Here is a 24,254-nt window from a genome sequence, read left to right on the forward strand (position 1 = left end):
CGTCTTCTGCTACTACCTCCTCATCTAGGAGGTTTTTTGGAGGGAGGAAGGGTGCTCCCTATTCCTATGCTAAGCTTCTCGGCAACCTGCCCAGGTTCAGTCCCAGCGCCGCTCGTTCTCGTCAACAGCGTGCGTCTAAGGCCACTGCGGCTCCCCAACAAAAGCAAGGGACGGGCTTTTGACTGGCTCCAGTTCAGCATAGCCTCAGTAAATGTGTCCGTACCGGACAACTTGCCGGTTGGGGGGAGGTTAATGTTTTTTCACCAAAGGTGGCCTCTTATAACCTCCGACCGGTGGGGTCTTCAAATTGTCCGGTTAGGATACACCCTCAATCTGGAATCCAAACCTCCAAATTGCCCACCAGGAGCTCAATCCTACAGCTCCCAGCACAGGCAGGTACTTGCAGAGGAACTGTCTGCCCTTCTACAGGCCCAAGTGGTCGAACCCGTTCCACCAGGGGAAGAAGGGCTGGGATTCTATTCCAGGTACTTCCTTGTGCAAAAGAAAACAGGGGGATGCGTCCCATCCTAGACCTAAGGGCCCTGAACAAATTTCTAGTCCGAGAAAAGTTCTGGATGGTTTCCCTGGGCACCCTTCTTTCCATGATTCAGGAAAACGATTGGCTATGCTTTCTGGACTTAAAGGATGCTTACACCCACACCTCGATTCTTCCAGCTCACAGGAAGTATCTTGGATTTCGGCTGGGAACACAGCACTTTCAGTACCGTGTACTGCCTTTTGGCCTGGCGTCTGCGCTCTGAGTGTTTACCAAATGCCTAGCTGTAGTCGCAGCATGGCTATGCAGACTGGGAGTGCATGTGTTTCCTTATCTCGACAATTGGCTGGTGAAGAGCACCTCGAAGGAGGTTGCTCTGGAGGCCATGCGAATGACTACTCGGGTGCTAGAGCTACTGGGGATCGTCATAAATTATCCCAAGTCCCATCTCACCCCAGTCCAAAAATTGGAATTCATTGGTGCACTGTTGAACATTCAGCTCGAGCTTATCTCCCCGAGGCAAGGGCAGACAACCTTCTGTTCCTGGTGTCCATGGTTCGAGTGTCTCAGCAGTTCATGGCTTGCCAAATGTTGAGACTTCTGGGGCACATGGCTTCCACAGTTCATGTAACGCCCATGGCATGTCTGCATATGAGATCAGCTCAATGGACCCTACCTTCCCAGTGGTTTCAAGCTGCGGGGGATCTAGAGGATGTAATCCAGCTGTCCACTGACTTTTGGAATTCTCTTCAGTGGTGGTCGATTCGATCCAATTTGACCATAGAGCGACCATTCCAAGTTCTTCAGCCAGAGAAAGTGCTGACGATGGATGCATCTCTCCAGGGGTGGGGAGCTCATGTAGATGGGCTCTCCACTCAGGGAGCCTGGTCCTTTCAGGAAAAAGGTCTGCAGATCAACCTTCTGGAATTAAAAGCGACCTGGAACGCTCTAAAGGCTTTCAGAGATCGGCTGTCCAATCAAGTAATCTGAATTCAGACAGACAATCAGGTTGCCATGTACTACACCAACAAGCAGGGGGGCACCGGATTTCGCCCTCTGTGTCAGGAAGCCGTCCAGATGTGGCTTTGGGCACACCATCATGGCATGTTTCTCCAAGCCACTTATCTGGCAGGCGTAAACAGTCTGGCCGACAGGCTGAGCAGGATAATGCAATCTCACGAGTGGTCACTGAACATGGGCGTAGTCTGCAAAGATCTTCCGAGCGTGGGGCACCCCCTCGGTGGATCATTTTGCCACTCAGATCAATCACAAGGTCCCTCAGTTCTGTTCCAGGCTTCAGGCCCACAACAGACTAGTGTCAGATGCCTTTCTCCTACATTAGGGGACAGACCTTCTGTATGTGTATCTTCCCATACCTCTAGTAGGGAAGACTTTGCTGAAACTCAAGCGAGACTGCGGAACCATGATCCTGATTGCACCCTTCTGGCCGTGTCAGATTTGGTTCCTTCTTCTTCTTCTGGAGTTGTCCTCCGAGGAACCGTGGAGATTGGACTGTTTTCCAACCCTCATCACTCAGAACAAGGCGTCGCTTCTACATCCCAACCTCCAGTCTCTGGCTCTCACGGCCTGGATGTTGAGAGCTTAGAATTTGCCTTCTTGGGTCTTTCAGAGGGTGTCTCCCGAGTCTTGCTTGCTTCCAGGAAAGGTTCCATGAAGAGGTGTTACTCTTTCAAATGGAGGAGGTTTGTCGTCTGGTGTGACAGCAAGGCCCTAGATCCTCTTTCTTACCCTACATAGACCCTGCTTGAATACCTTCTTCACTTGTTAGTCTGGTCTCAAGACCAGCTCCGTAAGAGTTCACCTTAGTGTGATTAGTGCTTATCATCACCGTGTAGAGGATATCTACAATGAATATTAATGAGAGAGATTTGCATGCAGTGGAGGTAGTGTATGGAAATCTCTTTCATGAATATTCATTGTGGGTATCCTGAAAACCTGACTGATTGGGGTTCCTTCAGGACCAGGTTTGGAAGCCACTGGTATCGAAGACTGGTATTGGAAGACTTGGTATCGAAATGGCAGATTAAATTTAATGTGGACAAGTGCAAACTGATACACATAAGGAAGAATAATTCCAATTACAGATACAAATTACTGGGTTCCAAATTAGCAGTTACCACTCAAGAAAAAATCATGGATTTATTGTGGATGATGCATTAAAATTTTTAGCCCAGCATGCTGTGGCTGCCAAAAAAAGTAAATTGAGTGTTAAGGATTGTTCAAAAAAGGAATGGAGAGCAAAACTGGAAATATCATTATGCCTCCGTATAGGTGCAACCACACTTTGAGAATTATGTGCATATCTGGTTGCCTTATCTAAAAAATGATAATAGTGGTGACCGTGCAGTGCCAGCAGAAAACCAAACCATTGTTCAGGGGAATGTATTGACTTCAGTCCTTGTGAGGACAGAGGTTAGCAAATTCAGGAGAGCCAGCTTGGAGGGGGTGACAGTAGGAACAGGATGATCGAGGCTTGACTGGTGGGTGAGGCAGGTAGAGATAAAGACTGGCTTGAATGGTGAAAGGGAAGAGAATGTGTTTTGGAAGACTGTATATATAAGCTGGGAGAGAAGATAAAAGAAATAGGCACAACCGTTAAGGGGGGGGGGGGGGGGCGTACACAACTGGGCTGAAGGCCGGCGAAAACAGAGGAGAAAGGGAGGGTATAGGGTGGCATGGGCCAGCTAGTGAGTATAGGTAGGAGCAGATAGGGCAACAAAGGGTTAACAAGATAAGGGGGGATGGGAAAGGGAGGAGGAAGAGGGGAGGAGCAGGAGTGAGGGATAGGAAGGACACAGGGAAACCATTTTCGAATTAGGACAGGAGGCAGGAGAAGAGCAGTGCTGGGCAGCAGCTCCTGAATTTTACAGACACACGTGTTTGTATCCATCCCGTGTAGCCTTACTCAACCTCAGCAGAGCTTGCACTTCACTGCAAAGCAGCCTGTTCCAGCGATCTTAAAACGCCTAACGGTATGTCTAATTAAAAAAAAAAAAAAAGATATATTTTAACAGGGCAGGGTAAGGCGGCGTTTGTAGTTTAGGTTGGGTTGTTAATTTTGCTACTGCAGTGCTAGGGAGCTTTGGCCTCCCATTTAATTTTCTCCTGCCTCTACTGCGGTGCGTACACCACCCATACCGAAAGGGCAGGGGTGGCCGTTTAACTCCGGTTCGCGAGTACACGGCAGTGATGGCCGTCCAACTCCGGTCCTTGAATACGCGGTTTGCATACCTTCGATCAAGGATGCCTATCTCCGGGTTTCTCATCCACACGATTAAAAGCGGTAAAATATGTGGGTGCCCATCTCCCGATCTGCATAGTCGGCCTTCCATTACAGGGAGGGGAGATAGTTGACCGGCCACGCGGGACACAAGGACGCTCAACAGCGTTAGTTTCAGCTGCTTTGGCCGGCAGTCAGGGTGGCGCCCATCTCGAGAGCACTTTGGGTAGGTGGGTGCCTTTGTGTAAGAATTTGCAACGGTGTTTGCTTCTGCTGATTACTGCACTTCAAATTGGACGTCCATCACACGTGGAGTTGTGGGTCGTACAGCTCAAGCAGGGATGTTTATATGTGGTGTCTTCGGTCACTTGTGTGGATGGCTGGCCATCCTCGATAAGGAGAGAGTGGCCATTTTGGCCGGCTAAAAATAAAACACACACACAAAAAAGAAAGGGATAAGAGGGGTGCGCCCTGTGCGGTAACGGGAAGATCGCGGTTATTACGAAGCAATAGGGCAGCGGCCATTTGAAACCCCCCTTGCCATTGGGGTCAGCCATTTTGGAAATGGGCTAAACTCGTGATACACGGCTTACCCTGATTTAAAACAACCTCTGCCTGTTAGTAGCGGTGTTGCCCCATACTTATTGCAGCAGATCTCAAGGCTGGGGCAGTAGGTCATTTCCCATGAGCAAAGAACTTAGCTTAGAATGTTTCAATTTTCAGGAGACTGTCCTGCATTATGCTGTATACAGGTCTTGCCTTAATTGCCAATTATTTTAGTTTCTCCATTGCAACAATGCCGTCACATCGTGCCAAGAAGACGACGGTCTCCGCTGCAGCGGCCAAGCGGGCGGCGAAAGCCCCCGTGTCCAAGAATCGGAATAACGCAGCCCCAGTTCGCAGAAGCAATCGGGGACCGCAGGGGTCCAGCCAGCATTGGACCTGGATGCTCTGATGGCAGAGCTGAGGAAGCAGATAAAGCAGCATGGTGTTTCCTCTGTTACGCACCAGCTGCAATCGGTGGGGTCGGGGACACCAGCGGATGAAGCAGGATGAAACAGCAACAGCGCAGATACAGGCCCCTGCAGTCCCAGCCACACCGCCAGTACCAGTACCAGCATGTGGTAAGTCTACGGACGACACCTCACTCCCCCCAGCGCAGGGCTGTGAAGCGTCATTCCCCCCAGCGCAGGGCGCTTCATTCTCGCCAGCACAGGGCCGGGAAGCTTCATTGGTAGAGGTCATTAGAACCGCTGTACAAGAGTATGACGCCAGACAGGTAGACCCCATTGCTCCAGGACTGTCTCCAGGGAGGCGGCGGCTACTGCACTGGATACCACATTCAGGGAACCCTGCCCAGGTACTTCTTAGGTGGAGCAGCAAGGGGTATTCCACCGCAGGTGCGATGCACTGTGCGGCGTCTTCACCTTGTCTACATGCGTTTCTAAGGCGATGAAGGAGAAAATTTGGAAGAAGGAGTTTATTGACATCTTTTCCCTCCTTATACGGGAGCTGGACGAGGAGGGTAGCACAGTCACTGACAGGTTAAATTCTCCATTGGAGCGTGATAGGAAACCCAAGATATTCAGGTCCCTCACGAACTGGATATCGGCGTTTCACATATTTATGACGGTGGTAATGGAGAAAGAGCAAGACATGGAGCCCGTACCTGGTACGGTGTATGGACTCTATTAGAGCACATAATAGATATGGGGGATGGGCGTGGCTTAACTATGACATTAAATTCCGGAGAAGCATGGTGGATAACTCCGCAATCTCATGGAAACATAGGGTCATGGACTTCTGGTTAGATGAGATGTCTACACATAGACCTTTTCTTCAGGACAAAGGCTTTAACCAGCCAGATGGCATGGTCCAGCGGCACTGGCAGCCCTTTCAGGCAGCACATTCAGGGCAGAGCCAGTCCAGCTCGCAGGCAGGAAAGAGACTGTGTAGGCAATATAACAACGGACATTGCACTTGGCACCCGTGTAAGTTCCGACATGCATGCTTGGCCTGTGAGGGCGGGCATTTTGCTGTGCAATGCAGGCTCCCCAAAGACAGGAGGCAGCAAACAGCTCCCGCAGGACACGGTCCTGAGGGGATTGGCGCCCACCCCCATCAGGCTTGAGGCCATGCGACTATGGTTAGCTTGGTACCCGGACAGAAAAGGTGCTGAGGCCATAACCGAAGGCTTCCAATCAGGTTACGCAATCTCATACAAAGGCCCTCTGCCCCTCTCACTGCACTGCCCCAGAAATGCAACCTCCGTTCACACACGTCACAATTCAACGGGATATCATTCTGGCACGGTTCACCCACCCCTTCAGACGCGCTACAGCTATTTACAGACGCGGCTGGGGGGGGGGGGAGGGTTTCGGTATTTATTTCCAAGGGGTCTGGTGTACGGCTGTCTGGCCACTACCGTGATATACAGCAGGGGTCACACGGGATATCGCATTTTTAGAGCTGTTCCCTATCATGCCGGCTGTCCATATCTGGGGCCCCGGCCTGGCAAACAAGGCCATTGTATTCCACTCAGACAACATGGCAGTAGTAGAATCTCTTAACTGGTTATCCGCCCATACACTCCCCACGATTAACCTGCTCAGGGAGATGGTTCTGCAGTGCCTCCTACACAATATAGCAATTAAGGCTCAGCACATTCCAGGGAAGGAAAATATAGCGGATACTGTCTCTCGTTTCAAGTTCGCAGACTTTAGATCCTGGGCCCCCATGGCAGAGGAGGAGCACACCGCAGTGCCAGACAGCGTATGGAGATTTGGCCCACCGACGTTTGGGAGCTGATGCTGCAATCGCTATCAGATGCCACTCAAAGAAGATACATAGCAGCACTACGTTCTTACATGCATCGCATGGAAGATCAGGCCAGGGGAGATATATTCTCAGCCCCTGCTGTGGTTCACTTCATTTTAGCGTCTGAGAGGGACGTAGCAGAACACAGGTAGCAGGCACGTTAGTGAGCATTAGCTTTTTCACCAGAGCAGTAAGAGTGGAGAATCCCGTTACATCATTCGTGGTTAAAAGAATTATGAAGGGATGGAGTAGGGCGGCGGCGTCCCAGGCAGATAGGAGACAACCCATCATGCATGGGGAACTTATCAGCCTATTCGCTGTGCTAGGGCAGGTCTGTGTCAGTGAGTTCGAGGTCCGCCTATTCAAATGTGCGTTCTCATTGGCTTTTCACGGGGCCCTGCACGTCAGTGAATTAGTGGCTCAATCCAAGTCTGCCTGCCCTGACATGGGTCTCTTATTACGGGATGTAACCATGTACGGCGCCTCTATTAATGTACTCATTCGCAAGTCAAAAACGGATCAATTGGCAAAAGGCACCCTCCTTCGGCTTAACCTAAAGAGCCATGATCAGACATGCCCCGCCCTGAACCTGCAAGCGTATTTAAAACATAGACCCCAAGGTGCCGGTTGGCTGCTGATTCACGTGGATAACACCCCGTTAACACGTTACCAATTCACCAGGGTGCTGCAGCGGTGTCTGGACAGAGCGGGCATGACATCAAGGGTGTATAGTACCCATTCATTTCGGATTGGTACAGCTACAGCGGCTGCAGCACAAGGGGTACGCTTAGAAGGAATAAAGCGCCTGGCGGGGATCTGATGTATACAAGCGGTACATTAGACCTACATCCACGGCTGACGTATCGGCTAGTGGCCCATAACAGCATTTTCGATTCCATTATTGTGTGCACCCCATGCTAACATGTCACTTCCCATATATATTTCAAGTACCCAGACTGAGCAGCTGCGGATTTGGATATGCGGTCACTCTTACGTACACTGGGCACAAAGAAGGGCAGCCTCCAGACTGGCAGGGGAGAACCTGGGTTTTCGACCCGATAAGGTGGCCATAACATGGTTGGGTAAGAGAGGGATGACTTGGGCCCAGCTCATGCCGACAGTCTTGTGGACCTTACAGTCTAGCCCTGCGCCATATGCGATAGTCGTTCATTTGGGCGGGAATGATTTGGCCTCCGTCAATAGCGTCCTATTGGTAAAGAATATGCAACACGACCTCTTAAAGATTGCATGTTTATTGCCACGGGGGCATGTGGCGTGGTCCAATATCATCCCGAGGCGAGAGGGGAGAGATCTTATAGGGCAGTAGATAACACGCGAAAGAAAATAAATAAGTGGATGACCAGGTTCATGTAACAGTAAAAGGCCATATGATCATGCACGATTTGCTAACTGAATCCTGTGCAGGCCTGTACCGAGCCGATGGGGTACATTTGTCGGATATAGGACTGGACATATTTAATTCTGACCGTCAAGATTTCATAGAGGCCATTACTTTAGGGCGAGGCTGCAGCCAGGATTAATGGGGGCCCACGGCAAATGAGGTGTCGTTACTGTGGGCAGTGGCGTCAGGCTACAATTTTACGCAGGGATAGCAGTGGGTACACAGCAGCTTAGCAGCTAACACTTACAAGTGTTGTGGTAACTACGTGTGCAGAAACAGTTGTTTAAGAAGTTACAAGTTTATGCAAAGTTAGGCTTGCATGTTAGCAGCCTTATAAACAGGAAGCAACGTGGACACAGCTTGTCTCCTGATTGCGATGGCCAGGAGGCCTAGAACGTTGGCTTGTAAAAGATGGTAAGTGCCTCCTTCAACAGGAGGCACAAAGTGACAGCGTTTGCTATGAGAGACAGCACAGTGGAGCCACAGGGGGCTTGGGACGGCCCAACCTGTGGCACAGGCTAGGCATATATGTGTAGAAGCTGTGTACCCGGGAGGAAATGTTAGCATAAAGGTTATTGTAATATGTTATGTATTGTTGTTGTAATTGCAATGTTTGATGTTCCTGGCTGCGGCCAAAATAAATCCAACTTTAACAAAGTTACGGCCTCACAGCGTGGTCAATAGATTATAAGAGGGTGTCTGAGTGTGTGCCGAATGCCCGAGTTGTGTGTGCTTGGAGGAAATGGGACAAGTATTTTGGAGAGATGGAGGGAGACTAGGACAGATAATTTGAGGAGAAAGACAGAGGAAGAAAGTGTATAGGGGAGTAAACTTTATTTTAAATGACTCACTTGACCCTGCCATTTAGGCATAATCAATTTGTATCATTGGAGGGTAACCCCTCCCTCTTAGTCAGTGTGCTGGCTGCTTTGTCCCACAACAGCCCTGGCTTTCACATTGAAAATGTTTGCCCAAAGTGGCCCCTGCTTGGAAAAAATTCAAAGAACCCTGGATTTTGAGGATCCACATAATGGTAAAAAAATGAATTGGCACAGATTCTGCTCTACAGACCCAGAAGGAGAGAAAAGTCAGTATGGGATAAACCTTTTCCCACTGGTTTCTACTCTACTCTCAAATTCTTTGACAATAGCATAGTGTTTATTAATAAAGTGGATATATTTTCTCCATTCGCCTATGGATGTTTTAAAAATAAGTTATTTCTTTGCGTTGTAGAAACTGTATGAGCTGAAGAACCTTCATTCCCTAATGGCTGTGGTGTCTGGTTTACAAAGTGCTCCCATCTTCAGGCTTACGAAAACTTGGGCGGTGAGTATATTGTAATGAAAGGTGATAAGTTCCTCTAATTTTTTAAAGGTGTATAGGTTTGTTGTACATATAACGTTGGAGATGTGCAAGACAATTGACTTCCCCTCTGTCAAGCGCTGTTTATATTTTAGCACCACTGTCAGAGACCCAAGCTCTGTTTTCTGCTTTGTTCCTTGTAATCTCCAACTTTTTCTTCTTTATTCCATCTCTGTTTACTTCATTGGCATCTCTTTCTTTTTTTTTTCTTTTCAAAGTGTTCCATACCTTTTCTCACATCTTCCAGCTTTGACCTGCCATGCCACTGAACATAAGAAAAACCATGCTGAGTCTGACCACGGTTCATCGAGCCCAGCATCCTGTCTGACAGTAGCCAGTCTAGGTTGAAGTAGATCAAACTTCTCGTAGTTCATTTCCAGGGATGAACATTGGCTTTACTCACGCAACACATTCTCACCAAAACAATTTCAACATCAGTGTAAGAGAAGAATAAGTAACACAATCTTCTTTGTAGGTCACAAAATAATTTGTTATATACAGAATGTTACTAATTTCATACATGTTCTTTGAAGGACAAGACCTCAGAGTTCCCAGTCTATCTCAGTTGAAGCCATAATAAGGACAATCACTTCACCGGTCAAAAACCTTCCAAATCTTTTTACAAAAAATAATATATAATTTTTTATAAAATGTGCCACAAAACAAAACAGTGAACTTATATGTATGTGTATATGTAACAAAATTAGACATCATTGATCCCATCAACAATGGCCAGTGTTTCGCTTGAAAAAGCTGCAGCAGGGAAAAGGACCATCTGTAGAGACAAAATCAAGTATTATACTCCCCATATAAACTCAGAAAAAAATCAGAATACAATACTTTTGAAAATGAACTTACAGTGCAGAGCCTACAGTTACTGCTCTGTCTTTGCTGTCAAAGATGGCTGCAACCCCCTGTATAAATCGTTGGTGAGGCCCCACCTAGAGTATTGTGTTCAGTTTTGGAGGCCGTATCTTGCTAAGAATGTAAAAAGAATTGAAGCGGTGCAAAGAAAAGCTACGAGAATGGTATGGGATTTGCGTTACAAGACGTATGAGGAGAGACTTGCTGACCTGAACATGTATACTCTGGAGGAAAGGAGAAACGGGTGATATGATACAGACGTTCAAATATTTGAAAGGTATTAATCCGCAAACGAACCTTTTCCGGAGATGCGAAGGCGGTAGAACGAGAGGACATGAAATGAGATTGAAGGGGGGCAGACTCAAGAAAAATGTCAGGAAGTATTTTTTCACAGAGAGAGTAGTGGATGCTTGGAATGCCCTCCTGCGGGAGGTGGTGTAAATGAAAACGGTAACGGAATTCAAACATGCGTGGGATAAACATAAAGGAATCCTGTTCAGAATGAATGGATCCTAAGGAGCTTAGCCGAGATTGGGTAGCAGAGCCGGTGGTGGGAGGCGGGACTGGTGGTTGGGAGGCGGGGATAGTGCTGGGCAGACTTATACGGTCTGTGCCAGAACCAGTGGTGGGAGGCGGGGCTGGTGGTTGGGAGGCGGGGATAGTGCTGGGCAGACTTATACGGTCTGTGCCCTGAAAAGGACAGGTACAAATCAAGGTAAGGTATACACAAAAAGTAGAGTTCATCTTGTTGGGCAGACTGGATGGACCATGCAGGTCTTTTTCTGCCGTCATCTACTACGTTACTATGTTAGGATGAAAAGGACGCCTTCACATAAAACAGGAAGCAATATTCTAATGAGAACAAATCAATCTTAAATACCCCCCCCCCCCCCAGGTTACTAATTTGCTCCCTATCCCAGCATCCCACATCAGAGAACAGCAAGTAACCATACAGTAGCCATTCCTTAACTCAGCCCTGTGCCACCCTGCCCACCTCTTTAACACTCCTAGAAAGTATCACTAGACGAGGATTGAAAAGACAAATGACCTCCGACCTGGGCTTTATAGTCCTCATCAGCTCCCACAATAGATGCAAGTCGAACAGAATGCCCACCCCTCTCCTCCCCTCCCCTCCTTCCAACCCACCTCATGCCAGATAGAAACCCTGAATCACAGAAGAGAACCTAATGCTGATTCTGAAACCTATTTAAGATTAAGTGCAAGCTCTAGGCGATAGAATAGAGAGGTAACCACTTCATACCAAAAGAAAAGCTCTTTTCCTTTTTAATGTCCATTGCTCACTATGGGACTCCCAAAGCATTAGGGTATGAAATTTATTGCACCACCAGAAGGAAGGGGCTTCCTCCAGCAACCAATGACTGAGAATACACTTTTTCTCTGAGGACAAGCAGGCTGATAATCCTCACAAGTCGGTTGGCAATCTACTCTGACCCTGGAACCAGCATTCCAGATAACAAAAACTTGCTAGATCCTTCTGATCACAATGCACGTCCGACTGCACATGCGCTGAGTGCCTTTCTGCTCACCTCGTGGCTGCACTCCTCAGTTACTTTTTTTCCGCGTGAGCAACAGCAGATTTTTTCTGGCTCCGCTTCTTCACCCGGGAGAGCCTTCTGTGCTTGTTTTTTGCGGCGCTTAGCCTTTATTTTTTCTTTATTTTCTATATTGTTAAAAAAATAAGTTTCCTTTTAATTTCTTACTTTCTTTGTTTGACCCTTGTCAAGTTTCCTTTATTTTTAGTTGCGGCCATCCTTAGGCCGACTCGGTGAACTGCTATGGATTTACAGCCTGTCTCACTGACACAGACTACTGTGGATTCTTTTGGATTCGTAATAAGTAAATGAAAACCTTTATTAGAGGAGCTGAATTCTACAATGATTAGGATATATACAATGATTAGCTGTATAAACAATCATTACATCACTGGTCTCTACATCTAAGCAATGCCAAGAGTTCTTAGACCAAGAAAAGAAGCAATAATACATACATACAACATCACTGGTCCTTACATCATCCAGGCTCTTAACATCAGCTGTGGGGGGGGGGGGGGGGGGGGGGGGGGGGGGCTGGTTCACAACGAGAGCCAGGAGCTTTAGACCAGGAACTGGTCCTAAGGAAAGTTACAGAATGCTTCTAAGGAAAATTACAGCATGCTTCTCTGCTTAGGTCTGTGGGAATGTGGTCACATGCTTTCCCAAGCCCAGGTGGCCAAGCTGGACTTCCAAAAACAAACACCATCCTCCCCTTCACATACCAAATTAGTTAAAGCTGTGTCTTATCTTCTGCATTCCAACTTGTTTTTTGTATTTACAAGAAAAGTTACTTTCGGTCGAAGACAGAGTTGAAAAACAATCTTTAAAATTCACTTGGCCGGGTCTTCTCTTTTCAGCACAATTGCTTTTTTTTATTTGGCTAGGGCAGTCACATGGAAGACTCCCAGTGACTTCAGACACTGTTCTCGGTGCAACTGGACCATCTCTGGCACTGATACCCATTCGTGGTGTATTCAGTGCATTAGGCTAGCTCATCTCGTGCCCTTTGTCTTCGTATGAAGAAAAGGACTCAACTGGCTTGAGAAGCCCAGAGAGAAAATCTTTTTGGGGCTTGGTCCGGTCCTTCGACATGGGCATTGAGGTCGGCATCAAAGGAGGCATCAATGTCGGGTGTGGAGGTAGGCATGGCTGCTGACACACTGGGAGCAGCGAGGCATCAAGTGGGTCTCCACCTGCCTCAAAGGCCTCCTGCTATGCAGGCCATCCAGAACCATCCGTCGGACCCAACCCCGAGGAGACGTGGGGATTTGACATTGTCCTCGTCGGCACTGAGGAGCCTTGATGAGGTGCATCGAGCGACGGCTAAGAATCACCGACACTGTTCTTCCTTGACACATGGTGCCAGGAGCTCCAGGGCACCGAGGACATCGGCACCCGAGAAGCGTCGCATTGGGACGCCCGCTCCCCCTCCATACAGGAGGTGCCAATGCGTCGGTCTCCAACAGTCTGGTTCGTGCTCCCGAACCCCAGGCAGCTCTGAAAGCTCTACCGGCCCACAGCCTTTTCCGATGGTGGCTCTCGATGAGCTGCTTCAGGCCCTGCTTCCAGTGCTTCTGGAAGGACTGCTACAGCAAATTGCATCGGCATCGGGGGTGCTTCCACCCAGCGTTTCGTTTGCTGCAGCTGCATCTGCCCCTTTACCCGTGGCTTCGGTATCGGCGGCCACCCAGGTTGACTCCCCATCGATGTCAGTGGAGGAAGCTTCGCCGCGGTCCATGCGGGGGGTTGGCCCCTTGGCATCGCCATCGAGACCATGGGTCTTCATCATCGAGGTGGGTTCAGTCTCTGAGGTCACTGAGGGAAGTGCTTTCCAACACCGAGGAAGAGCGCTCGTGGAAGTCAGAGGAAGATCCCAGGTACTTCTCAGATGAGTCCTTTGGGATTCCCTCTGAACCTTCCCCTACACCTGAAAGGAGACTGTCTCCTCCTGAGAGCCTCTTCTTCTCCTCTTTTGTACGGGAAATGGCTCAGGCCATTCCATTCCCCGTAGATGTGGAGGATGAGCCCAGGGCTGAGATGCTCGAGGTCCTGGACTATACCCCTTCACCTAGCGAGGCATTGACAGCTCCTTTGCATAAGGTACTCAGGGAAGTCCTTATGTGAAACTGGGCATCCCCTCTGTCTGCCCCCATTGTCCTGAAGAAGACAGATTCCCAGTATCGGATCCATGGGGAGTCTGGGTTGATGAGGTCTCAGTTACCCCACAACTCCATGGTGGTGGACTCTGCCCTCAAAAGGGCCAAGAATTCTAGGGACTATACTTTGGTGCCCCAGGCAGAGAAGCTAGGACCTTGGATTCTTTTGGAAGGAAAATGTATCAGGCCGCCATGCTCGTTGCCTGTATACAGTCATACCAGTTCTTCACGTGCATCCACTTGTGGAACTCAGAGCGGCAGCTGCCTAGTTTGGTCGATGCCCTCCCCCAGGAGTAGGTCGAACCTTTCGCCAGCTGGTCAAGCATCAGAAGGCATGTCGTAACTTTTTGGCCAGGGGCACATACGACACCTTTGATGTAGCATCCAGGATCTCTGCTTGGGGTGTAGCAATGTGCAGACTCTCATGGCTGCGTGTTTCTGACCCTGACCATTTGGTCCAGCAAAGAATTGCAGATGTTCCATGAGGGGATAATCTTTTTGGAGAGAATGTGGAAGATCTAGTTGACCAGATCAAGAAGCACACAGATGCTATGGCTTCTCTCTCCTGCCGGGCACCTTCTGCTTCCACTTCCTCAACTAGGAGGTATTTTGGTGGATCACAGAGTGCTCCCTATTTCTATTTTGGGTGTAGGTACACTCCAGCATCTCACTAGCCTGCTCAGGCTCAGCCCCAGCGCGCTTGTTCCCATCAACAGCGTGCGCCCAAGGCCCCTACTGCTCCCCAGCAAAAGCAAAGGACGGGCTTTTGACTGGCTCCTGCAGGGCATAGCCACAATAAAATTGTCTGTGGCAGACAACTTGCTGGTTGGGTGGATTTTAATGTTTTTTTCACCAAAGGTGGCCTCTCATAACCTCTGACTGGTGGGTTCTTCAAAGAGTCCGGTTAGGATACACCTTCAATCTGGAATCCAAACCTCTAAATTGCCCACGAGAGCTCATTCGTTCAGCTCTCTGCACAAGCAGGTACCTTCTAGAGGCCCATGCAGTCGAACCTGTTCCACCAGGGGAAGACGGTCTGGGATTCTATTCCAGGTACTTCTTGTGCAGAAGAAAACAGGGGGGATGCGTCTCATCCTAGACCTAAGGGCCCTGAACAAATTCCTAGTCCGAGAAAAGTTCAGGATGGTTTCCCTGGTCACCCTTCTTCCCATGATTCAGGAAAACGATTGTCTATGCTCTCTGGACTTAAAGGATGCTTACACACACATCCCGATACCTCCATCTCACAGGAAATATCTTTGATTTCGGATGGGAATGCAACACTTTCAGTACCGCGTGCTGCCCTTTGGCCTAGCGTCGGCTCCCAGAGTGTTCACAAAATGCCTACCAGTAGTTGCAGCGTCGCTATGCAGACTGGGACTGCATGTGTTCCCTTACCTCGACATAGTAACATAGTAGGCAGAGAAAGACCTGCACGGTCCATCCACTCTGCCCAACAAGATAAACTCATATGTGCTACTTTTTGTGTATACCTGATCTTGATTTGCATCTGCCATTTTCAGGGCACAGACCGTAGAAGTCTGCCCAACACTAGCCCTGCATCCCAACCACTAGCCCTGCCTCCCACCACCTGCTCTGCCACCCAATCTCGGCTAACCTTTGTGGATCCATTCATTCTGAACAGGATTCCTTTATGTTTATCCCACGCATTTTTGAATTCCGTTACCGTTTTCATCTCTACCACCTCCCGCGGGAGGGCATTCCAAGTATCCACCACTCTGTGAAAAAATACTTCCTGACATTTTTCTTGAGTCTGCCCCCCTTCAATCTCATTTCATGTCCTCTAGTTCTACCGCTTTCCCATCTACGGAAAAGGTTAATTTACAGATTAATACCTTTCAAATATTTGAACGTCTGTATCATATCACCCCTGTTTCTCCTTTCCTCCAGGGTATACATGTTCAGGTCAGCAAGTCTCTCCTCATACGTCTTGTAACGCAAATCCCATACCATTCTTGTAGCTTTTCTTTGCACCACTTCAATTCTTTTTACATCCTTAGCAAGATACGGCCTCCAAAACTGAACACAGTACTCTAGGTGGGGCCTCACCAATGACTTATACAGGGGAATTAAAACCTCTTTTCTTCTGCTGGTCACACTGCTAGGCTGTATAGAGAGAAACCTTCTAGCTACAGCCACCGCCTTGTCACACTGTTTCGTCGCCTTCAGATCGACGATTAGCTTGTGAAGACCACCTCGGAGGATGGTGCTCGGGAATCCATGCGGATGACTATTCAGGTGCTGAAACTACTAGGGTTTGTAATAAGTTACCCCAAGCCCCATCTCACACCTGTTCAAGACTTGGAATTCAGTGGAGCACTGCTGAACACGAGAACGGTTTGGGCCTATCTCCCCAAGACACGGGCAGACAACCTTCTGTCTCTGGAGTCCACGGTTTGGATGTCTCAGCAAGTCACACTTCGGCAGATGTTGAGACTCTTGGGGCACATGGCCTCCACAGGTCATGTTACTCCCATGGCACATCTACATATGAGATCTGCTCAATGGACCCTGGCTTCCCAGTGGTGTCAAGCTGCGGGAAGTCTAGAGGATGTCATCCAACTCTCTATTGACTTTCGGAATTCTCTTCAGTGGTGGACCATTCGATCCAATTTGACCATGGGACGACCATTCCAAATTTCTCAGCCACAGAAAGTGCTGACAGAGGCAGCATCTCTCCTAGGGGGGGAGCTCATGTAGATGGGCTTCCCACTCAGGGAGCCTGTTCCCCCAGGAAACAGGTCTTCAGATCAACCTCTTGGAGCTTCGAGCGATCTGGAACGCTCTAAAGGCCTTCAGAGATCAGCTGTCCAACCAAATTATCTTAGTTTAAACGGACAATCAGGTTGCGATATACTACACCAACAAGCAGGGGTGCATTGGATCTCGCCACTGTGTCAGGAAGCCTTCCAGATGTGGCTTTGGGCACGCCGTCACGGCATGTTTCTCCAAGCTACTTATCTGGCAGGCGTAAACAGTCTGGCCGACAGGTTGAACAGGGTAATGCAACCTCACAAGTGGTCATTGAATATGGGCGTTGCCCATAAGATTTTCTGAGCGTGGGGCACCCCCTCGGTGGATCTTTTTGCCACTCAAGTCAATCACAAAGTCCCTCAATTTTGTCCCAGGCTTCAAGCTCACGACAAACTAGCGTTAGATGCCTTTCTCCTACATTGGGGGACAGGTCTTCTATATACATTTCCTCCCATACTTCTAGTAGGGAAGACTTTGCTAAAACTCAAGCAAGACCGTGGAACTATGATTCTGATTGCACCCTACTGGCTGCTTCAGATTTGGTTCCCTCTTCTTCTGGAATTGTCCTCCGAAGAACCGTGGAGATTTTAGTTTTTCCTGACCCTCATCACTCAGACGAGGGCTCACTTCTACATCCCAACCTCCTGTCTCTGGCTCTCACGGCCGGGATGTTGAGAGCCTAGAATTCGCTTCCCTGGGTCTTTCGGAGGGTGTCTCTCGGGTTTTGCTTGCTTCCATGAAAGATTCCACTAACAGGTGTTACTCTTTGAAATGGAGGAGGTTTGCCATCTGGTGTTACAGCAAGGCCGTAGATCCTCTTTCTTGTCTCTGCTTGAATACCTTGTACACTTATCTGAGTCTGGTCTCCAGACCGTAAGGGTTCATCTTAGTTCAATCAGTGCTTATCATCGTCATGTAGAGGGTAAGCCTATCTCTGGACAGCCTTTAGTTGTTCGTTTCATGAGAGGTTTGCTTTTGTCAAAGCCCCCTGTCAAACCTGCACCAGTATCATGGGATCTCAGTGTCGTTCTCACCCAGCTGATGAAAGCTCCTTTAGAGCCACTGAATTCCTACCATCTTTAGTACTGGACCTAGAAGGTCATTTTCTTGGCGGCGGTTACTTCAGCTCATAGGGTTAGTGAGCTTCAGGCCCTAGTGGTAGATGTACCTTATACTAAGTTTCATCACAACAGAGTAGTCCTCCGCACGCACCCTAAGTTCCTGCCAAAGGTGGTGTTGGAGTTTCATCTGAACCAGTCGATTGTCTTGCCAACATTCTTTCCCCGTTCTCATGCCCACCCTGGTGAAAGCAGCTTGCACACCTTGGACTGCAAGAGAGCATTGGCCTTTTACATGGAGCGGATGAAGCCCTTTAGACAGTCCGCACAGTTGTTTTTCTTTTGATCTCAAGAGGAGGGGAGTCGCCATCGGAAAACGCACATTCTCCAGTTGGCTAGCAGATTGCATTTCCTTTGCTTATGCCCAGGCTTGGCTGACTCTGGAGGGTCATGTCACGACTCATAATATTAGAGCCATGGCTGCGTCAGTGGCTCACTTAGTCAGCCTCCATCGAAGAGATTTGCAAAGCTTCAACGTGGTCTTCACGCCACACATTCACATCACACTACTGCTTTGAGCAGGATACCCGACGCGACAGTCAGTACTGCAGAATCTCTTTGGGGTTTAGAATCCTATTCCATATCATCATGCTGATCAATCCATAGACTGGTGGGTTGTGTCCATCTACCAGCAGGTGGAGATAGAGAGCAAATCCTTTTGCCTCCCTATATGTGGTCATGTGCTGCCGGAAACTCCTCAGTATGTTCTCTATCTCAGCAGGTGGTGGTCACACACAGCAGCAGCTCTGGCTAGGTCTCCAAGCCTAATTTTTAGGTTTTGTTGAGTACCTGGGGTTGAGGGCTCTTCTTGAGCTAGTGCAATCCTGGTGGTGCCAGGTCCCTCCTTTTCTCCCCCCTCCCGCTGGCTCCGTTGAAAAAAAAAAAAAAAATTTTGGACGTCCTTAAGGGCGTTTATTTCAACGTTTATTGCAGCTACTCACTGGGACACCAGTTCGTTACAGCTCGGAGCGAGAAGCAGGTAATTTTTACCTTTTTATAGCGGGCAGGGGGTTCCCCGATCGATCTCCACGTGGCCTATGGCGTCGGAGGGCGAGGGCGCGAAGAATCGCTCCCCGGACCGCGTGTGCGCTTCTAGCGGGGATGCGGGGGTCTTAAAGTCTGATTCGCCCTTGTTGGGTGTCAGTTTGGAGGCCGGTCAGTGTCCCGGTTCTTCCTCCGGTGCGGCGGTTTTTCCCGCCATAAACGCCCATCCCCCGCTGCTCGCCTCCGCCATCTTGGCCGGCCACTCTGCTCGGACGGCTTCTTCTTGGGCCGCCCTTGAGCTGGGAGACGTTAATGCCATGGCCGCCCTTGATTTTGGCGACAGCAAAAAAAGCGGCTAAAGTTAAGCGCCGTTCTTCCCGTGCGGCTCCTTCGCAGAGTGTCGCGCCGGACGCCATCTTGGATGCGCAGCATGTTTCTCCCCTGCTCTTGCGAGCGCCGGTTGAGGGTACGTCTAGGGCTGTGGCCCAGGCTGCTGAAGTGCACAGTCTGGGGGGTTTCTCCCCCGAGTTTATTTTGCTGCTGCATCAGGCCTTCCTTATGTAAAACGCTGCCCCTGCTCCCTTGTCCGATAAAGGGGTTGAGGCCCCCGGAAGTAAACGCCCTCGGGTGGATTCCCAGGCCTTAGAGGACTTTGTCTCCTCTGATGTAGATGAGGGCAGCGTATCTGAGTTCTCCCAACGGTCCTTTGGGGATTCCTTGGAGGAGACGGATTCCCGCTCGGATGGAGCGGATGACCCCTCTGCAGCGTGGATCTTTCGCTCAGAGGATTTGCCCAACCTGTTAGTGCAGGCCATGAGCATTTTGAAGATTTCCTCTCCAGAGGACGTCTCTCCCTCAGCCCCTGTTGGCTCCGCCATTATGCTGGGGACGAAGCGCCCGCCTAGAACCTTCCACGTGCATGATGCCATGCACACCTTAATTTTGGCTCAATGGGATGTCCCGGAAGCAAGCCTCAAAGTGGCTAGGGCTATGTCCCGCCTCTATCCTTTGCCTGAAAGTGAACGGGAGGCCTTTCTTTGGCCTACCGTGGATTCTTTAATCACTGCGGTGACTAAGAAAACGGCATTGCCAGTGGAAGGTGGCACGGCCCTAAAGGACGCCCAAGACAGAAGATTGGAGGCAGCCTTAAGGTCGTCCTTCGAGGCGGCTGCCTTAAGTTTGCAGGCCTCAGTTTGCGGCTCCTATGTGGCCAGGGCGTGCCTGACGATTGTGCAGCGGGCTTCCCCCTCGGATCCTTCCTTGAGGGCTGATTGGCCGGCCCTGGAATCGGGCTTGGCTTATTTGGCAGACTTACTGTATGATGTCTTGAGAGCCTCAGCTAAAGGTATGGCTCAGACAGTCTCTGCGCGGCGGTGGCTTTGGCTGAAGCATTGGTCTGCTGACCACGCCTCTAAGTCCCGCCTGGCTAAGTTGCCTTTTAAAGGCAAGCTGCTCTTTGTGGTCGAGCTGGACAAGATTGTGACCGATCTCGGCACGTCTAAGGGCAAGAGGTTACCAGAGGTCAGGGCTCGGGCCAGGGCTCGCCCCGGTAACTCCAGAGGACGGTTGCAGGAAGCCCGTCGGTATTGCCCGGGCAAGTCGGGCTCCTCTGCCCCCTCTTCCTTCAAGAGGAACTTCTCCCCCAAGCAGCATTCCTTTCGCAGAGACCGCCGTCCCGGAGGTGCGCCCTCCGGTCCTCCCCCAGGGTCTCGTACCCAATGACGGGGTCCTGGTCCATGGCCCAGTGCAGATTGGAGGACGCCTGTCCTCGTTTCTGGGTGAGTGGACCAGGGTAACTTCAGACGCTTGGGTGCTGGAAGTCATCAGAGACGGCTATAAGCTAGAGTTCTGCCGACCCTTAAGAGACGGGTTTGTGCACTCTCCCTGCAAGTCTCCGGTCAAAGCTGTGGCAGTGCAGCAGACCTTGGACAATCTGATCCGCCTGGGTGCGGTCGTTCCGGTGCCAGAAAATCAGCTTGGCAAGGGACTTTACTCCATTTACTTTGTGGTACCAAAGAAAGGAGGTTCTGTACGGCCTATCCTCGACCTCAAAGGGGTCAATCGGGCCTTGAAAGTTCGGCACTTTTGCATGGAGACTCTCCGCTCTGTTATAGCAGCAGTGAAGGCAGGGGAGTTTCTGGCATCCTTGGACATCAAGGAAGCGTACTTACATATTCCCATCTGGCCTCCTCATCAACGATTTCTGCGTTTTGCAGTCCTGGGCCGACACTTCCAGTTCAGAGTCCTCCCGTTCGGGTTGGCTACTGCTCCGCGGACCTTCTCCAAAGTAATGGTGGTCATCGCGGCCTTCCTGCGAAAGGAAGGAGTACAAGTCCATCCTTATCTGGACGACTGGTTGATCCGAGCCCCTTCTTATGCTGAGTGCGGCAGAGCTGTAGACCGGGTGATTGCTCTTTTGAGCTCCCTGGGGTGGATCATCAACTGGGAGAAAAGCTAGCTGCGTCCGACTCAGTCCCTGGAGTATCTGGGAGTTCGATTCGACACCCAATTGGGCAGAGTGTTCCTTCCGGACAATCGGATTGTCAAACTTCAGGCTCAGGTGGACCAGTTCTTAGTAGCCTCTCCGCTTCAGGCTTGGGACTATGTGCAGCTGTTGGGCTCTATGACGGCCACGATGGAAGTAGTGCCCTGGGCCAGGGCTCACATGAGACCACTACAACACTCTCTGCTGCAGCGCTGGACTCCGTTGTCGGAGGATTATGCTGTGCGCCTTCCCTTGGACCCAGCAGTGCGCAAGGCGCTGAGCTGGTGGCTGAAGACAGACAAGTTGTCTGCAGGGATGCCTCTTGTCACCCCGGAGTGGATTGTCGTCACGACGGACGCCTCTTTGACGGGCTGGGGAGCCCACTTTTTGGGAAGGACAGCGCAGGGGCTCTGGTCTCCTGCAGAGGCAAAGTGGTCTATCAACCTCCTGGAACTCAGAGCCATTCGGTTGGCGCTATTGCAGTTCCTCCCGATACTGGCGTTGAAGCCAGTACGGGTCCTGTCGGACAATGCCACGGCTGTGGTCTATGTCAACCGCCAGGGAGGTACCAAGAGCGCCCCTCTAGCCAAGGAGGCCATGAATCTATGCCAGTGGGCGGAAGCGAGCCTGGAGCAGCTGTCAGCGGCCCACATTGCCGGAGTCATGAATGTCAAGGCGGACTTTCTCAGTCGCCATACCTTGGATCCCGGAGAGTGGCAGTTATCGGCTCAGGCGTTCTTGGACATCACGAAGCGCTGGGGCCAGCCGAGCCTAGATCTGATGGCGTCATCGGCCAATTGCCAAGTGCCGCGCTTTTTCAGCAGAGGAGGGGACCCTCGATCCCTGGGAGTAGATGCTCTTCTCCAACAGTGGCCGACACAGGAGCTTCTCTAAGTGTTCCTGCCCTGGCCCATGTTGGGCAGAGTGCTAGACCGGGTGGCAAAGCATCCGGGCCGGATAATCCTGGTGGGTCCGGACTGGCCCAGACGTCCCTGGTATGCGGACTTGATCAGGCTCTCAGTGGATGACCCTCTGCGACTGCCAGTGGAGCAGGGCCTGTTGCATCAGGGTCCCGTGGTGATGGAGGATCCCTCCCCCTTTGGTCTTACGGCCTGGCTATTGAGCGGCAGCGTCTGAGGAAGAAGGGCTTCTCAGGCAAGGTCATCGCCACTATACTGAGAGCGAGGAAGCGCTGTACTTCTACTGCTTACGCCAGGGTTTGGCGTACCTTTGCAGCGTGGTGTGAAGCAGGCTCACTTTCTCCCTTCACTGCTCCAATTTCTTCAGTGTTGGCATTCCTGCAAGAAGGTCTGGAGAAAGGCCTGTCGTTCAGTTCCCTTAAAGTCCAGGTAGCGGCTCTGGCTTGCTTCAGGGGCCGCCTGAAGGGTGCTTCCCTGGCTTCGCAGCCAGATGTGGTGCGTTTTCTCAAGGGAGTTAATCACCTGCGCCCTCCTCTGCACTCAGTGGTGCCTGCGTGGAATCTCAACCTGGTGCTAAGAGCCTTGCAGAAGCCGCCTTTTGAACCCTTGTCGAGGGCATCTCTGAAAGACCTGACGTTGAAAGCAGACTTTTTGGTGGCTATCACTTCAGCCAGAAGAGTTTCCGAGCTCCAGGCACTCTCATGTCGAGAGCCTTTTCTGCAGTTCACTGAGGCAGGAGTGACTATTCGCACAGTGCCTTCCTTCCTGCCCAAGATTGTTTCTCGCTTCCATGTGAATCAGCAGCTCTGTCTCCCTTCCTTTCGTAGGGAGGACTACCCAGAGGAATACTCTGCTCTCAAATATCTGGATGTGAGACGAGTCATCATCAGATACTTGGAAGTGACCAATGATTTCCGGAAGTCGGATCATCTGTTTGTCCTGTTTGCAGGTCCTTGTAAGGGTCTGCAGGCTGCTAAGCCTACAGTGGCAAGATGGGTCAAGGAAGCCATTGCAGCGGCTTATGTGGCCGCGGGGAAGGTGCCGCCTATCCGGCTGAAGGCTCACTCCACTAGAGCTCAGGCGGCCTCGATGGCAGAGGCCGGGTCCGTCTCCTTGGAAGAGATATGCAAGGCGGCAACTTGGGCATCGGCCCATACCTTCTCCAGGCATTACCGCTTGACTGTGGCTGCTCGGGCGGAGGCCCGGTTTGGAGCTTCAGTGTTGCGGTCAGGGATTTCAATGTCCCGCCCTGGGTGAGTACTGCTTCGGTACATCTCACCAGTCTATGGATTGATCAGCATGATGATATGGAAGGTAAAATTATGTATCATACCTGATAATTTTCTTTCCATTAATCATAGCTGATCAATCCATAGCCCCTCCCAGATATCTGTACTGTTTATATTCTGGTTGCATTTCAGGTTCAAGTTTAGTCTTCAGTTCCTGTTCGGGAGGACTTCGTGTTCAAGTTTTTTCAATTGGATTCTTCAAGAGTTGAGACGATTTTGTGTTACAGTGAGCTGCTGCATTCCTCTCCCCTCCCCTCCGTTTTACGGGGCTGGATTGAGACATAAATTCTGCCGGCGCTCCCTCCCGCTTCGTGCGGCTGTAGGGCAGCTTTGTACCCCTCCCGCTTCGGCGGTGTTAGGGTCAGTCAGCTCCTCCCGCGGTTGCGGTTGCAGGATAAGCCAGATCCCCCTGCATCGGCGGGGTGGTGTCCCTCCCCCGCTCCGCGGGGATGAGCTGGACGGATTCCCCTCCCCCACTTGTGTGGGGATGAGCTGGGTTAATTCCCCTCCCCCGTTTCGGCGGTGGTGAGCTGGGCAGAGTGTCCCTTTGTGGGTGTAATTCTCTAAGTGCTGAGTCCTGCGGATGGAGCTTGGATATCGACATACTGAGGAGTTTCCGGCAGCACATGACCACATATAGGGAGGCAAAAGGATTGCTCTCTATCTCCACCTGCTGGTAGATGGACACAACCCACCAGTCTATGGGTTGATCAGCTATGATTAATGGAAAGAAAATTATCAGGTATGATACATAATTTTACCTTCCACCCCCCTAGGCCCATTTTGTTCTGT

At 50.4% G+C, this 24,254-nt stretch overlaps 1 protein-coding gene across 3 annotated transcripts in view; it reads left to right on the forward strand.

Moving 5' to 3' along the window:
* Positions 1 to 24,254, forward strand: part of RALGPS2 (Ral GEF with PH domain and SH3 binding motif 2) — a 677,704-nt gene that overhangs the window by 176,486 nt on the left and 476,964 nt on the right. For all 3 annotated transcript variants that reach the window (XM_030206437.1, XM_030206439.1, XM_030206438.1), the window contains one exon: positions 9,190 to 9,282. In XM_030206437.1, coding sequence (XP_030062297.1) covers positions 9,190 to 9,282 — 93 coding nt within the window. The remainder of the gene's footprint in view (positions 1 to 9,189; positions 9,283 to 24,254) is intronic.

The sequence above is a fragment of the Microcaecilia unicolor genome, chromosome 6, assembly GCF_901765095.1.
Source record: "Microcaecilia unicolor chromosome 6, aMicUni1.1, whole genome shotgun sequence".
NCBI lineage: Eukaryota > Metazoa > Chordata > Amphibia > Gymnophiona > Siphonopidae > Microcaecilia > Microcaecilia unicolor.